This window comes from Artemia sp. Qi Xiang Cuo, unplaced genomic scaffold, assembly GCF_049724085.1.
Source record: "Artemia sp. Qi Xiang Cuo unplaced genomic scaffold, ASM4972408v1 HiC_scaffold_3320, whole genome shotgun sequence".
NCBI classification, from domain to species: domain Eukaryota; kingdom Metazoa; phylum Arthropoda; class Branchiopoda; order Anostraca; family Artemiidae; genus Artemia; species Artemia sp. Qi Xiang Cuo.
The window spans coordinates 41,275-59,113 of record NW_028300712.1 but is presented as its reverse complement, the minus strand read 5'-3'; the positions used below and the strand labels follow the sequence as shown (position 1 = coordinate 59,113).

General features: G+C 36.8%; 2 protein-coding genes across 2 annotated transcripts in view; one reads left to right on the top strand and one right to left on the bottom strand.

Annotated features, from left to right (window-relative positions):
• The window catches only part of LOC148938414 (eukaryotic translation initiation factor 2 subunit 1-like), a 74,636-nt gene that overhangs the window by 29,259 nt on the left and 27,538 nt on the right, over nucleotides 1–17,839 (bottom strand). The gene's annotated exons all lie outside the window — the stretch shown is intronic.
• LOC148938415 (uncharacterized) lies at nucleotides 9,544–12,503 on the top strand. Its single transcript, XM_089107811.1, is given in 1 exon segment — nucleotides 9,544–12,503. A coding segment is annotated over 1 exon segment (2,019 nt). The 5' UTR covers nucleotides 9,544–9,555; the 3' UTR covers nucleotides 11,575–12,503.

Genomic DNA, 17,839 nt, shown 5'->3' with positions numbered 1-17,839 from the left:
CTTATTCCTAGCCTTAGTGACTTGGTCTTCTTAACATTAATTTTCCAACCTATTTTAGCACCCTGAACTCGCAAAACCTCTAGAAGTTCATTCATTTTACTCACACTTTCATCTAGGATGCTTATATCGTCAGTATAACCTAAGTCCAGGAGACTTTTCCCTCCCCATTTGATTCCCTGGTCTCCCATTGCCTTTCCTGTGCTCCTTAAGACAAAGTCCATCAAAATAATCCATATAAAGGGGGATAGAACACAACCCTGCTTAACTCTTGATTTAATGCAAAACCAGCTGCTAGCCTCATTTCCTACTTTAACTGCAGCAGTGTTATTCTCGTACATAGTACTAATCACTTTAATGTATGTCTGGTATACCATATAAGGATAAAACCTTTGCTGAAGCTCTTCTATCAACAGAATCGAACGCTTGATCATAATCTATAAAACTGAGGACCAAATGTGTTTGACAACTCAGGCCCTTCTCATTTATTAACCTAAGAGTTAAAATTTGGTCGACACATACTCTAACTTTTCTAAAACTGCACTATTCTTCTCTTAAAACTTTGTCTATGACATCTCTCAGTCTAAAAAGTATCATATTACTAAGTAATTTACTACCTACAGAGACCAGACTAATACTTCAATAATTACCACACTCACTTTTATCGCCTTTCTTATAAAGTGGCTTAATTAAGGTTTTCCTTAAATCTTTAGGTACTCCCCCTTTTTCAAAAATCATATGCATTATCTTCAGTAACTTATTTCTAACCTCAGAGCCACCATACTTAAGAAACTCATTTACCACCCTATCCGCACCTGGAGCCTTATTATTTTTTGATCCTTTTAGTACTGTCGCCAATTCTTCCTCACAAAACAAATCTTCCTTCACATCCAAGGTATCACAAACTTTTTCATTTTCCTCTATATCTTTTCCTTTTGTTTTCATATGATCTATCAGACATACAATTCTTGTACAAGTCCTTTCTCCTTTCTATTAAACATTAAGCTTTTTCACTAATATTCTTAGCTGCAGTCCTAGCTTTCTTCCTTAAGACACCTTCAGCAACTTCACAAATTATTTTTCTAAAATTGTTCCAACCATCTTCCACATTATCAAATTTTAAACTCTCCAATTTAGTATTCAACTGTTCCTGTAAATTTTCTCTCAAATTCTCATCCTGGAGTCTGCCAACATCATAACTTTCCGGGACGTAGTTACCCTTCCGAAATTTCAGCTTTAAATTAACCCTTGACACTACTAGATGGTGATTTTCTTTTCCTACACCAAATTTACCTAGGCTAGGATACCATCTATCCCTATTTCTACCGATCTGGGCGTTAAAATCTTCGAGTAAAAACATCATATTTTTACCTGGTTTTTGCCCTATGTGTTTGCTCCTGTAACTGTAAGTAAAATTCATCTGAGTCACTGGTATCTCCGTCAGTCGGTTCTACAGGGGCATATACTACTATAACTGATACCCTGAACTTTTCAGTCAGAAAATGAGCAATTAGTATTCTATTATTAATACCTTCCCAGCCTAACAAGACTTAGCAGCTTCCTTATTCATCATGAGCCCTACTCCCTCTGTCTATGCACCCTATCCTTCCTGCCTGAGTAAACAAATTCTATATCACCTAATTTCATGCTTCCTACCCCTGGGATATGAGTTTCTGAAACTCCTAATAAGTCCAGTTCGAATCGTGTGAATTCGTCAGTCAAGATGTCTATACGATGGTTATTTTTTAACGTCGTAACATGCCAAGTTCCAATTTTCATTTTCTTTAAATCATTGAAATTATTTTGGCATCAGGAAAAGCAATGATCCTGGATACCAGTGCAGGATGGTGATCACTTATCTTCTCAAGTCTACACCGAAGTGCTTAAGCCGGCTTAGAACCGGACAGCAAGAAGTCCCTGGGACCTCTACAAATGGAGGCTTTCTGCAATCCTGGACCCATCTTGGTCACAACCTGGTTTTCAGCACTTGGCGATGGTCTTCTATCAACAAAAGTCGAAATCCTGCACAGACATTCTCAAGCCTACTACCTCTGACTCATTATATATGCATGCCTACAAATATTATGCTACTACGGGGAGGCAACCCATGGTAGATAAATAAGCTAGGAAGAGGCACTTCGTATCGAAGGAGTTGTCGTAGAAACTTCGAAAAGGGCTTATTTGATTGGAAATTGGAATGGCTAGTGCCCTTTTTAATGGTCGAAATTGATTGGAAAGCAACTAACACCCCTTCCACGCCCACCACTTCCCCAAACACATCGTATAGCCATTTTGTTCAACTCAGTTGAATGTTCTGGAAGTTATATCTTTGAGCAGGACACTCCACCCACAGTCTTAAGGGCAAGGGTTATAAGTTATGCCCTTGGGGCATATACGGTTTTTATTGAAATCTTTGTCGTAGAAATTCAAAAAGCGATAATTTGATTGGAAATACAAAGGGCTAGTGCCCTTTTTAATAGTCGAAAGTGATTGGAGGGCAACTAATCCCCCTTTCACGCCCACCTTTTCCCCAGACACACCCAATCAGAATTTTTAGATAGCCATTTTGTTCAACATAGTTGAAAGTTCTGGAAATTGGGTCTTTAAGGATGACATCCCTCCCCCCCCCAGCCCTCAAGGCAAGGGTTTTAAGTTATGCCCTGGGGGCAAATAAGGTTCTTATAGAAAGTGATTATAGTACTTTAAGAAATCAAAAATTAATTAAGATTTTAAGGAATAAATATCAGCATATGTATATTAAACTGATAATGCAAATTCTTTTCAGTAAATTAATCTGAAATTTTTTCAGATTATTCCGATCCATTTTCATGCATATAAAAGCCATAGGGTTTAGATACCGGTTCGTAATAAATTCTGATCGTTTTATACTCTACTCGTCTGGGTGTTTTAATTTTTGCACCTCTAGAGTTTCATACATTTGCTGGCATTAGTTTATGGCATTTCTAGGCTTGGTATATAATTTGATTCTATTTTTGTTCATGTTTGCCTTAATGGAGCTCTTAACTTTTTTTTTGAAAAACTTACTTTGTGGAAAGTTTTTTTTTTATTAATTTTAATTAAGAGATAGACCAAAGTTGAATTCCTTCTTAAAGACAAGACAACAACAACAACAAATTTAAGATACCTAGAATAATATTATACAAGTATACCCAATAGTACGGCCAAGGAATGCCTAATAATAATGATGGCAAAAAAATGGTTATAATAATGACTAGACATAAAATGCTAAAGACAGTAGAACAGGAATATAATTTGTAATGGAGCAGGGAGAGGGGGACAACTGCCCCTCCTAGACCTTGGTTTACTCCCCCCCCCCCCAGACGCATCGTACTATCTGGCTCATTTTTCAGTTTTCACTGTCATTTTCACTTGATCTGGGAAAATAGGCTTCAACCCCCCCCCCGGATTTTGATGAAATTACGCTACTGCAGCAGAAATGTTACATGTTTCTCCTCACAAGAAGTTTCTCTCTACAGCTGTGGCTGCTTCTGGGTGCAGAATATCTATAATGACCCACCAGAAAGTACAACCTCAAGATTTGCGAAGTGCATTGTGAAGCTTATGAAGCAAAGAAAGCAGAACTTAAAGATTCTGAAAACAAAGAGAAATGATTCTGTAAATGAGAGGAGCTGCCTCCTCCTCAACTATTTCCTTTCTATGCTAAATGTTAATTATAAGACAAAATAGGGAAGAATGTGCAAACCATAAAAATCATGAGATTTCAGGGTTTTCACTAAAATTAGGTCCCCAGCTTATCTCTTATATAATCTGCTGGGGAATGCAAAAAAAAAAAAATCAAATTTCATTCCTTTATGAAGCTAGCAATTACCATACTTTTTATTTCAATGAATATTGTTAATTAAAAAAGTTTTCATCCAACTATGTGACACCTAATGCAAGAGTAATATTTTTATTCCAGGCCCAGGAATGTTCCTGGCCCACAAAAACCCATACTCATTTTTTAGAAAGTATTTTTTCAAATATGTTCATAATAATTTCTATTTTTGAACTAAAAAATGGACCAGAGCTCCTAGATTACGAATTATAATTGAGGTGAACAGCTCGTTAATCAAATATGTTATGTGGGTACTTATAAGTAAGTTGCAGAAGTTTAAGTCCCCTTTAATTAAGAAGTTTTCTTTGCTCATTCTGCAAAATTATAAGAGTTAATTAATAATAGGCTAATTGAAAATTTCTTGTTTTTGGCTAATGTGCTAATTGACAATGTTTAATACAAATGAAAACCAGGGAATGAGAGTTAGGTGTGACAAAATCTGGTCCTCAATTATGTTTCAGCACTGATTAGATAGTGGGAATACCTATGATTCATGGCAAGGGGGATGGCTGTTCCCAGGTATAGCCTCTAAGAGGGTGCCAAACTGACTTTTTTTTGTCAACACTATGATCTACTTGTATTGCAGCAGTGATGGTGGGGGTAGGATGCACAAAAACGACATTGTCCCCATGCGCTAAAAACCTGAGCTAAGCATCTGTGACTTTTACAAGGGCCATGCCTTCTCATTGCTCTTTGCCATAGGCCAGTAATCTCTAAATACTAAAGCACTGATGATTTTCTTTTAACTAGGATCATGATGGCTATGGTGCCCCCTGCATCCACTGATGTTGGATCCAGCAATCCCTGGGGGTGGGTACCCATGTCACCATCTTCTCTGTGTGGTTAAACTGAAAGTCTTCCTTGAAATTTGTATTCATAATATAAGCGATAATATAAGCTATGAGTGTGACATGCCAGGGAGCATAGGTCAGAGGCCCCACGCGCTAATTGTTTAGGCAGTGAGGGGGGGGGAGGATGCTACGGACTGGCTACGGTAGTCATTTAGGTGATATTGCTATTAAAATTTCTTCACCATTTGTTTTTTATTGACAGAGACTGATCTTGTTTCATTGGTTTTACACAAGCCCATTTTCCTAATAATGAAAAATATTGACACAGTAACATAACAGTTTTTCATGCCACCATTTTACCTACTTATTGCTTTTAATAACCATCTGAAAACATTGAGGGAGGGAGGGGTCCCTCCTCCCACCCATATATGACATTCCTGGCACAGTTTTGTAAATACGCAGCTACCATTGATGAAAGGTAAGATTTTTTTGTGACTACTGTGGAAGGTTATAACAGAAAATTTTTGTCTGAAATGAAATATTAAGCCGGGGTTGATCTGAAAAAAAAATATCTTTAGAATGTTTAGATATAAATAAGATAGCCTAGAAGTTCTCATACTTAAAGTATGAAAGGTTTAAAGTCTTAAAGTATTATCATACTTAAACAGATCAACATAAAATTAAAATAATTTAGTATAATATAGACTACACAAAGAGTACATCCAAAAATTAATAAATAATTTTGAACAATGTGTGGTAAAAAGAAAAGAGAAGGGGAAGTTATTCCATTAACCATACACTGTTTTAGTTATAACCTTCAGAAAGCAAAACATATAAAATTTCAAGAGAAACATGGTGTCCCATACTTCTTTCATGCAGCTTCAAGTGTGGCTGAAAGCTTCTCCAGCACCAACTGGTTGCTGGATTTTATTTTAGTTTTGTATCAGGTTCTGAAACTCAGTTTTGTTTAATCAGGTTCTGAAACTCAGTGCTTCAGGGATATGCAAGAACTTACTACTGAAGAATACTAAACTGAAGGACTAAAAAAAAGTGATGGTCTTTGTTTTAATCTGATCTGGAACCTACTGTAACATTCTAGCTTGAAATTAGTGCTTTATCTTGCTTGTGTTTGCTATTTGTTTGCTTGCTTTGCTTTTGCTTATGTGTGCTTATTTGCAGGTTGTGTTCTGGGTTTTTTAATTAAATGCTTGAGCCTGCTTATCTGCAATTGTTAGCTATGCTTGTTACATGGTGTCAGAATAGAAGGACATGGATGCCGCCATTCATTATCTAGAGTTGAATTGGGAATCTGACAACCCAAGAGAGGCGTGAATCAGATTCAAGAGCCATGTACAGCTTATGTTTGATTGTCCTCTCACTGGAAAGTCAGAGAAAGTGCAGTGTGCATACCCGTTAATCTGGCTGGGAGAAAAAGGGCATGACATATTCAGCACCTGGACATTAGCTGATGCAGACAAAACAAGATTGCTATGTACCTGCAGAAATTTGATGATTATTTCAGCCTAAAAGCAAACCCAATCTTCTCTTGGTATGTGCTCCATAAGCATGATAAAAAAGACAGCAAGACTATTGAATAATATGTTACCAAACTCAAGATTCTTGTGCATGACTGTTCCTGTGCAGCTGATACCAAGGACAAAATGACACATGACAGACTCATATGTGGAATGAACAATCAGAGGATCAGGGAAAAACTTCTTCAGTCAGGATCAGACCTGCCATTAACTGAAGCTATCATTTGTCAGAACATACACTGAAACCCAGGCACAACTGTTAACAATGTCTGCTTAAAGCAGCATGAGCAATCCAGCAATCAAACAAGAAGTTGATGCAATTAAAAAAAACATCTCATGCATCCAGAAAGCATCCAAATCTGATTGCTATTTCTGTGGTGGTGAATATTCAGTGAGTCACAACTGCCCTGATAAGGGGGAAAGCCTGTACTAAATGTTGCAAACAAAATCATTTTGCTAAAGTTTGTTGCAGTACAAAGAAAAGTGTCAATGTTATTGAATCTACACATCAGACTACAGATGATGAACTCATTATTTATGAAATCTCAGCAGACAATGGAGATGATCAGCCATATGCAAACATAGCCAAACAAGCCAATATAGTTCCAAGGCACTTTGTTGAAAAGCTGAAATCACAGCCAAAAATGTACCCAACTAATCATGTCCTAACTAGTTTCTGTGGTCAAGAGATTCCAGTAATTGGGACTTCCAGATTTAAATGCGCCTACAAGGATTGTAGACAAAGCTTGCATGAAATCTTGTTGTGCAGTCTGCTCCCAACTCCAAAACTGAGGTATGCTGCAAGCCAACAGCTGAATCTTGTCAGACTAGTCCTCTGCCGTCAGAGTAATCCAGTATATACAAGCCAACTCTTTGATGAATTTTCTGAGTTGTTTGAAGGAGTGGGCAAAACCAAAGGGACTTACAAAATAGTCCTTCAAGAAGGAGCTGAACCATCAGTGCAGCCTGCAAGATAGACTACCCTTACGCTACAAACGAAATTCAAGCAAAAGCTTGATTGCATGGAAAGTCTAGGCATAACTGAGAAAGTCACCCACCCAACCAACTGGGTTAACTCTGTAGTTGTTATGGAAAAGGCAGAGTTTGTATTGATCACCATGACCTAAACAAGGTGATCAAGAGGCCTCATCGCCCAATGCTGACATTTGATAAAGGAATCAAGAAGCACCAGGAAGCAAAATACTTCTCAAAACTTAATGCTTGGCATGGTTATTGGTCTTTATGTCTGGACAACAAGTCATCTGAGTTGATGACCTTCAATACCCCCTTTGGGCAATACAAATTCAAGCAAATGCCATTTGGCCTTATATCAGCTCAAGACGAATTTCAGCAACATATGGAAGAAGTTTTTGCAGGATTGGCTCGTTTTTCTGTCATAAGTGACAACATGATCATCTCAGGCAAATCAAAAGAGGAACATGACATCAATCTTCAAAAAACACTGCAGAGATCTAAAAAGAAGGGAGTGAAAATGAATAAGGAAAAGTGCATCCTGAAAGCAACATCCATCCCTTATTATGGCCACATCTTATCTGGTGGGTGTACCCACCCGGATCCAAATATGGTCAAGGATATCCATGACATGCCTTTGCCAAAACCACAGGAACAGCTGCAGACCCTTCTTGGAACGCTCAACTACCTGTCCCAGGACATTCCGAACCTGTCAACCCAAAACAAGCTATTGAGATTGTTGTTGAAGCAAAAGGTGTTCATTTGGACCCCTGACCACAAGCAGGTCCTTCAGCAACTAAAAAAGTCCATCTGTGGAAGAGCAGCTTTCTTTGATCCAGCTTGCATTAATATTGAGCTGCAAGTGCAATATATAGGAAAAGCGTTTTCTTTGCGCAAATACAAAAATTGTATCTTTTAAAAAAAGCATCATTTTAAAGCACCCTACAATTTCGAAACAGCTACGGGCAATGACTTACGTGCAAAGCATAGCGCAAAGCATAACATACGTCCTAAGTATTGCACATTTGGAATTTTTTTCACATTGGAATTAGGGGGAGTATCAGATAAACGATTTCTGCGCAAAAACCTTTTTGCGGATGCAGACTGCAATTAAGTGCGATAACGTTTTCTTGGTGTCTTCCCACGCATGGGAGACGTCAGCAAACCAGTTGTTTTACAATAGATATAAACTGAAAATTTGGTTCTTAAAGGCAGTCTTAGGATATCATCCAGAGACAATTTGTATGCTGATTTACCAAGTTATTAATTTGGATTTTGTCAATTGTCATCTTGTGTAAGTACAATAAAACCATTGTTTATTATGATCTTCTTGTTTGTATTGTCAGACGTCAGTCAGATCTCTCGTGTACTCTAGGTAACGTTCCCATTGGGGATCAATATCAGAGGATAGCAAACAGTCCTGAATCTGTACTTCTTAATCTCAAGATAGAGGCAACGAAACTCAATCAGATCCCATAATTTCATTTTCATAGGAGAAGGGATTCAAACCCTTCGTGAAGCCACCTCTAAATTAAAAGTCAGAAAACATAATCAAGATATGAAAGCCTCTGTAAGATTAACTACTTAAAAATCTAAACATCCCCCCCCCGTGTCATTTGGCGCGGTCAGTAATTAGAGAATATCAAGAGAGAAACTGACAACTAACAATACAAAATCTTTCTTCTTTACTTTCATATAAGTGTTTATCTTAATAATGTGTGTCTTACAAACTTATTTTAAAAATAAAACAATTAAAAAGTAAGATATAAAATGGCACAGGAACAAAAAGACCTACTAACAGCTCAACAATTAATAGTAACTTCAGTAGAAATTGCAAAATCCCTCCCAGAATATGAAGGGGGCACAGTCGTGGACCAATTCAATATCCATTGGGCCCAATTTGTCACTATGACAAAAATAGATTTAAAAACACTAAAAAACATGCTACTTTTGAGGCTAAAAGGCCAAGCGCTTACGTTTCTAAAACAAGTTGAACATTCAATTGGTACAGAACCGAACACATCAATAAACTCAGTAGAATCGCTACAACAGGCATTCCAAAATAGGTTCATTGACACTAGCTCTTTGAACAAACTAAAACATGGAATAGTCACGTTTGAACAAACACAAAATATAAGAGAATAACTACATAAAATTAGGATTTCGACAGAAGCACGATATGGCCCGGGAGAAGGAGAACTGTATGAAAAAATAATACTTAATGCTTTCAAACAGGGACTCAACCCTAAGCTTTATCGCCTACTAATTTCCAAAAATATTGAAGACCTGGAATTAGCGGTCCAGGAAGTCGAAAGAGCTTGCGAAATTGATAGTATTGTCTTGCAACATCAAAAATTATCAATTAATAATGTAGAAACAAAAACACCCAAAACCTCCAAGAGAAATGATAACCATTACCCCAGAACCTATAGAATTGGAAACATCAATATCAGAAACAACAACCAACTCCCTCCCCAAACGGATATACCCAAATGAGAATAACATAACAATTAGACAGTTACCCCAAACCACCAGGTGGGTGTGGAAATCGTCAATGAATAAGAATACTGGAATACGAATGAGAATCCCAATCATCGAAAATGATTATAGTGGACAAAAAAATATCAAAGAAAATAAAAATGGTAAGGATAATGATGATGACTACCAAAGAGAATGTTGGACTAATGATGGAAAGAAAATTTGCGTGCGACTGGCAGCTGATGAACCTACAGAAAATAATTTGGAAGTACTCCCAGAATTAACAAAGGAAAACGCTCTAAAATTATCAAATCATCAAACCTTCCTAATATTGTACAGACAAAGGTTGCAAACCTTATTTGAACTATTTAATGCTGAAATACAAAAACTCAAGCAAAGCACAACAAGAATATTTGAAGTCTTCTTCAGGAAAAGCAGATATAGAAGGTCCACAAGCTTAATACCAATCATTGGTGAACTTGCCTCACGACTCTTTGGGTTATCAACCGATGAAGACTTAAACATATTAAGAGAAAATGTAAAAAAATTGAATGCAGCAATGAACACCACACTACATGTCCAGAAGATACAATCTAGCATATCTAGCTACCAAAAAGACAAAATTGAAGCAATTTCCGAGAAACTTTCAAGAAAAGTCAATACAATGAACTACTTGAAAAATGAAGTTGACCGTGTATTCGCAGATTCTGGACTAACACTAGTATCAATAGACATCATAAGCATGTCGTTGCTAAATCTGGCTACAGATGTGAGTAAATTCGAATTTGCCTTATTTGCGCTAACAGGCGGAACATTATCCTATGACTTAGTTGATCCAACCAGCTTAAAAAATATCCTAGATGAGATTAAAACCCACTTAACATTCGGTCTCCATTTACCAGTGGAACCAGAAGTTGATAACCTATTCCTATATTATACCAAACTAAAAGTACATATTACAGAAATAAACGACCAACTTTTTGCAGTAGTAACAATACCCCTGATCAATCAACAATCAATATATGATCTATATAAAATCTCTACCTTTCCTGTGAATATTAAGGAAACCAATTCATTTCTAAGCATCATCCCAGAGGCAGAGTATTTGTTAATTGACCAAGATAGAAGGAAATATGCATTGGCAAATGCACAAGACTTAAAAGACTGTGTCACATTCAAAAACTTGGTCTGCCAACTAACATTACCTATCTACAATGTAAAAATAGGATCATGTATGTTGGATATTTTTCTAAAAGAATCCCAACAGGAGGACGTCCCAAGTTCGTGCGAAGCGCTTATAGGAAGTGCAAAACGAGAAATATTTATCAACCTCAGAAATGACCTATGGCTATTTACTGTCCCTAAAACAACTGTTGGAACCATTTCCTGCTACAACAATACTGAGAAAATAGACCCAAGCTACCGAACTGAACTATTATTACAGGATGTGGGAACCATAACAATAAAACAAAGTTGCCGCCTGATAGATAAGGAAACTACGGTGAAAGCACCACTAATTACTACAATTACAAATATTATAAGTCAAAAAATATTAAATTTTAAGGTAATAAATCTATAATTTACAATCCAAAATATAAATGATGAAGAAATAAAAGACTCTATCTGGAGAAAAATAGACAACATAAAAGGCACAGTGCCACTAACAAAAATAAAAGAGGCATTGGATTCTCAGATACCATTCTTCACAAATGAAGATCAAAGACTAGAATATGTCGAGAACAAATATGGCCTGTTTTCACCCAACTCATGGTACAACATTATTATAACAATATTCCTGGTATTTCTTGTTTCATTAACAATAAGAGCCATGTTAACTTTAAACTATGGTAAGCTCTTAAAAATATGCAACAAAGAGTCCAAACAAGAAGAAATAAATGTGCAAGAAATGCATCAATTAAATCCATCAGCTCCTGACAATAACTAAGCCTCACAAATTAAGGGGATATTATGTAATACAAGAGAGATGAGAGGTCCTCTCTTGTAAATTCTGATATCCAAAACTTGTTGTAAATAAATATTGTTAATGTACTGTTTCAATAACATACATCAGCAATAAAAAAGGCACCAAAAGCTAAGTTAATGAAGACCTCCATTATTAATTATAGTTAGTGTAACTTCAAAATATACTCTTATGCTTTTTATGTAACCCTGCAACTATTCCACCACAGTAATGTAATAAGTGGTGAAGACAGTGCTTATATATGTAACCGTTATATTTTACAAGCTGCACACAATATATGTAGCTATGTATTTTTATAATATTATAAGTGTCTTATACCTTTAATTGTCGAGATATTCAAAGTTTTCCTTTAGTACATGTTGTTGAACACAAATCTGCCTAGAATTTTTGTTATAGGAACTGGCATGTCACAAAGATACCAACTTGGTCATAATCAATGTAACACCTTTGTCATAATTCGTCAACCACCGAAAAAACCCGAGAAGATGCATTGTTGAAATTTCCCAGTCATGCTGATCATCACAGCAAGAGACACCCAGTCATCATAAAGAGAACCTGTTAAGATTATGTTGTTCCCTATCTTGTAGAAAACTTAGAACGGAAGAATAACTCAACGAAGAAGAATCATCAACAGGAAAAGAATCATATACCAGACTAAAGAAGTCACACGTATGCAGACCAAAACCAAGCATCCAAGATAATCAGATGAAGACATAACCATGCACACAATCAAATAAGAAGCCGCCAAATTATACAAGACAAGAAAAAGAAAACCAACCTGCAGTAGGAAGTTATAAGAACAATTTCATCAAAAACAAAGATAAGATATACCTTAAATAAGCTTCCATCTTTATTAAATCCAAATAAGGTATTAACATATGCGTTAATGTGAAAACAATGAAAAAAGGGAACCAATCATGGCTTTTTACATAAGTTATAGACTATTACAAATTTCAAGTTTAATTATGAGATCAATGTTGAGAAAGACTAAATGTTTGCTTTTGCAATAAGAACAATAGTTAACCAACATCAACAAGTTGCCAGTGTAGATAAGAGACATGTATAATTATGGAAAAAAGTGAACTGAACAGATTATAAACATAATATATGAATAAAATTTAAGTGACGAGTTAAGTGAATATAGGCCAGAAAACCAGTAAATGATTGTGAATGTTTGTTATACTATATGTTCATTTTAATAACCATGCATGGTCACATACATGGCTATGTATATCTACAGTGTGTTTAAAATATTTAAGTGACTTTACATTAAGCTAAAATATGTGAATATAACCTAGGGTATATAATCGAAAACGTAAATTTATGAAACATTAATCTCTCAGGATTTATGAAATATATTTCTTTTATATAAAAATAATGAACAATGTTTTAATTATAAAAATAAATTCTAACCTATAATATTTTAATCTGATGATGTGTGCATCATCTACTAGGGGAAGGGAGATATGCAATACATAGGAAAACCGTTTTCTTTGCGCAAAAACAAAAATTGTATCTTTTAAAAAAAGCATCATTTTTAGGCACCCTACAATTTCGAAAGAGCTACGGGCAATGGCTTACGTGCAAAACATAGCGCAAAGCATAACATACGTCTTAAGTATTGCACACTTGGAATTTTTTTCACATTGGAATTAGGGGGAGTATCAGATAAACGATTTCTGCGCAAAAACCTTTTTGCGGATGCAGACTGCAATTAAGTGCGATAACGTTTTCTTGGTGTCTTCCCACGCATGGGAGACGTCAGCAAACCAGTTGTTTTACAATAGATATAAACTGAAAATTTGGTTCTTGAAGGCAGTCTTAGGATATCATCCAGAGACAATTTGTATGTTGATTTACCAAGTTATTAATTTGGATTTTGTCAATTGTCATCTTGTGTAAGTACAATAAAACCATTGTTTATTATGATCTTCTTGTTTGTATTGTCAGACGTCAGTCAGATCTCTCGTGTACTCTAGGTAACGTTCCCATTGGGGATCAATATCAGAGGATAGCAAACAGTCCTGAATCTGTACTTCTTAATCTCAAGATAGAGGCAACGAAACTCAATCAGATCCCATAATTGCATTTTCATAGGAGAAGGGATTCAAACCCTTCGTGAAGCCACCTCTAAATTAAAAGTCAGAAAACATAATCAAGATATGAAAGCCTCTGTAAGATTAACTACTTAAAAATCTAAACATCCCCCCCCCGTTTCACAAGTAGATACATCAAAATCTGGGCTTGGTGTGATCCTGCTTCAGAACAGCAGTGTTGTGTCATATGCATCAAGATCACTAACACACACTTAACAGAACTATTCCCAAATAGAAAAAGAACAGTACAGAATTGTTTTGGATGCCATCATTACCACCAGTATTTGTATGGTCAACACTTCAACATAGTAACTGACCACAAGCCACTTGAAATAGTGTTGGACTGCCCAATCATTAAGTCCTCTGCCAGGCTCAAGAGAATGCTGCTGCAGATACAGCCTATGATTATTCTGTAACCTACAGACCCAGCAAGGATATTCCTGTCCCAGGCACCCTCTCACAGCTTCACATTCCATCATAAGAGGACTCCCTCCAGAAAGATTTCAAATGCTATGTCCATTTGGTCTTGAAGCTCCTTCCAATCAGTTATAAGAGGCTCAGTGAACTGAAGGATGAAACATCCAAAGACAAACAACTTAAAACTCTTCGGAGAATCATAAAAGAGGGTTGACCAGAAACAAGAAGCCTAATACCAGCTGACATTACCAATTTTTGCAGGTCAGACATGATCTGACTGTCATCCATGGAATAGTTTTTAAGAATGATTGTTTGGTTGTTCCAAGAAGCATGCAGAATAAAATTCTGAAGAGCATCCATGCATTACACCTGGGGCATACAGAAAACTAAACAAAGAGCCCGATCTGTTATCTACTGCCAGTTTTGCACACAGGGCAGACCCAAACACTTCCAAGTCTTTGGTTCATTTTGTTAAATATGTCATACTCTGTATCAGACATTGACAGGCACCCAGTGCAAGGCCAGGAATTACATTTGTCACCTTATATGGCATTTGACCTTTTATCCAAAGACATAGTACAGCCATGCATGATACTGCTGCAGATACAGCCCTTTGATTATTCTGTAACCTACAGACCCAGCAAGGATATTCCTGTCCCAGACACCCTCTCACAGCTTCACATTCCATCAAAAGAGGACTCCCTCCAGAAAGAGATCAAATGCTATGTCCATTTGGTCATGAAGCTCCTTCCAATCAGTTGTGAGAGGCTCAGTGAACTGAAGGATGAAACATCCAAAGACAAACAACTTAAAACTCTTAAGAGAATCATAAAAGAGGGTTGACCAGAAACAAGAAGCCCAATACCAGCTGACATTACCAATTTTTGCAGGTCAGACATGATCTGACTGTCATCCATGGAATAGTTTTTAAGAATGATTGCTTGGTTGATCCAAGAAGCATGCAGAATAAAATTCTGAAGAGCATCCATGCATTACACCTGGGCATACAGAAAACTAAACAAAGATCCCGATCTCTTATCTACTGCCAGTTTTGCACACAGGGAAGACCCAAACACTTCCAAGTCTTTGGTTCTTTTTGTTAAATATGTCATATTCTGTATCAGACATTGACAGGCACCCAGTGCAAGGCCAGGAATTACATTTGTCACATTATATGGCATTTGACCTTTTATCCAAAGACATGGTACAGCCATGCATGGTACTGCTGCAGATACAACCCTATGATTATTCTGTAACCTACAGACCCAGCAAGGATATTCCTGTCCCAGACACCCTCTCACAGCTTCACATTTGATCACAAGAGGACTCCCTCCAGAAAGAGATCAATTGCTATGTCCATTTGGTCATGAAGCTCCTTCCAATCAGTTGTGAGAGGCTCAGTGAACTGAAGGATGAAACATCCAAAGACAAACAACTTAAAGCTCTTCAGAGAATCATACAAGAGGGTTGGCCAGAAACAAGAAGCCTAATACCAGCTGACATTACCAACTTTTGCAGGTCAGACATGATCTGACTGTCATCAATGGAATAGTTTTTAAGAATGATTGTTTGGTCATTCCAAAAAGCATACAGAATAAAATTCTGAAGAGCATCCAGGCATCACACCTGGGCATAGAGAAAACTAAACAGAGAGCCTAATCTGTTGTCTACTGCCAGTTTTGCAAATGGGGCAGACCCAAACACTTCCAAGTCTTTGGTTCATTTTGTTAAATATGTCATACTCTGTATCAGCCATTGAGAGGCATCCAGTGCAAAGCCAGGAATTACATTTGTCACATTATATGGCATTTGACCTTTCATCCAAAGACATGGTCAAAAACTTTTCAAGAACTCAACTCAAGGTCACATAGTAATTTCTTTTCTAATCAGGTGGTGAGTCTATGGATCTTATTAGACCAGGAAACAGTCTCCTCTGCCACTATTGGGTCATTCAAATCATCAGTTAAATGAATGGTAAAACAAGCCCTAGTGATTGATTTGGTATTCATCTGATCAGTCAGATGATTTATAGTGTGCCTATAATATATTAGATGGAAGGACTGTGGAATCTCTTGAAATAGAATTTCCTCAAATATTATTGTGAAAAAAAAATGGAGCTGTTTGTCTATAGTCCTGTTTTCACTTGATGTTTTACAGACAAACAGCCAAATAAATCAGCAAATCAAAAACCCACTTTCCCATGCTTTGCTGAAAAAGGAGTTATCTTACATTTTTCATTGGATGATGTAAAAAGTAAAAACTGTATTATGACATTAGTTATAATGACATCAGAACTGTCAGTATATAATGACATCATACCATAAGGTTATCAAAAGAACAATTTCAAGCTGATGTCTTAGACTGTTCATGAAGGTCTATAACATATTGGTACAACTGCAACTTGAGGATAGAATGTCTTTTGGATGTCCTTTTTCAAATAAGATAAAGATGTTCTGGAAAAGAGGCAATACAAAGCAGCCAAGATGGTCAGTGGATTGTAGCATATGTCTTATGAAAAATGCCTTCACTCCCCACACTGACTATAGTAGCCTGTTAAAAATATAAAAAAGACCATTCATGCTCTCCTTGCCCACTCCTTGTACTGCATGACTAGAGGTCACTCAAAGACATTTCAAAGCAGCATTATGCCACCAGAATATGATACATTTTCTTTAACCAGACAGTGGCCAACCTATGGAATCAGCTCTCAAAATGCATTGTATCTGCTGAGTCAATGAAAACTTTCAAGTGCAAGTTAGAAAGAGAGAGTCACAGGCCACTTGATACACTTTCCAGTCACAGGCCACATGGCACACTTTCCATTATATATACACACATATATCGCTGTCTGTTGTACTCTTAGATCTTTGTCTGATGGTACTGCAACAAGCATAGCTAACAATTGCAGATAAGCAGGCTCAAGCATTTAATTTAAAAACCCAGGACACAACCTGCAAATAAGCAAACATAAGAAAAGCAAAGCAAGCAAACAAATAGCTAGTCATAAAAATGGTATGGTAATTGATGATGACAGAAATTCAATACATTGGTATGTGGATGTTTTAAGAATGGTTTGTCCTGAAAATTGACATTGGGACATTCTTGCAATTAAATTGGACCTATTTTTTAATATAATACGTTTATTGATATCTAAGATTGTAATTAAACCACTGAGGCAACTGCAAAAACTGTCTGTCACTGTTCTTACTGCCTGTCAACTGTCTGTCACTGTCTTTATGGTGGTCTTATAATTTTTGTAAGATAGTACTAGTGGCATTTTTTATCCCTAAACTGCTTGGATCAGGTGATTTGTGTGTTTGTACTTCCCACAGGTCTTGTCTACCTTACAATCAAAGCTTGGACATAATGCCACCAAAGAGACCTTGTCAGAGCCCCAAAAAAGGGACCAATAAGTGTGTGACATGTGATGAGGACTTGCATGAGGATTCATCTGCTATGAACTGTGATGTCTGTAGCTTCTGGATATGTATTGACTGTCTGGAAATGTCAGAGGTAGAGTACTCTCTACTGACTAAAACAAAATGATGAGTTGGCTGTGAGTGGAAATGCCCACTTTGTAAAAGTAACCCTCAAGTGGCAAGTGGGGCATCTTTGAACAATATTCAGAAGATCATGGATAAGAATCTCAAACCAATCCAGTCTGCTCTTAGTGCTGTAAAGCAACTGGACACTAAAGTTAAGGATGCAGTGAAAGA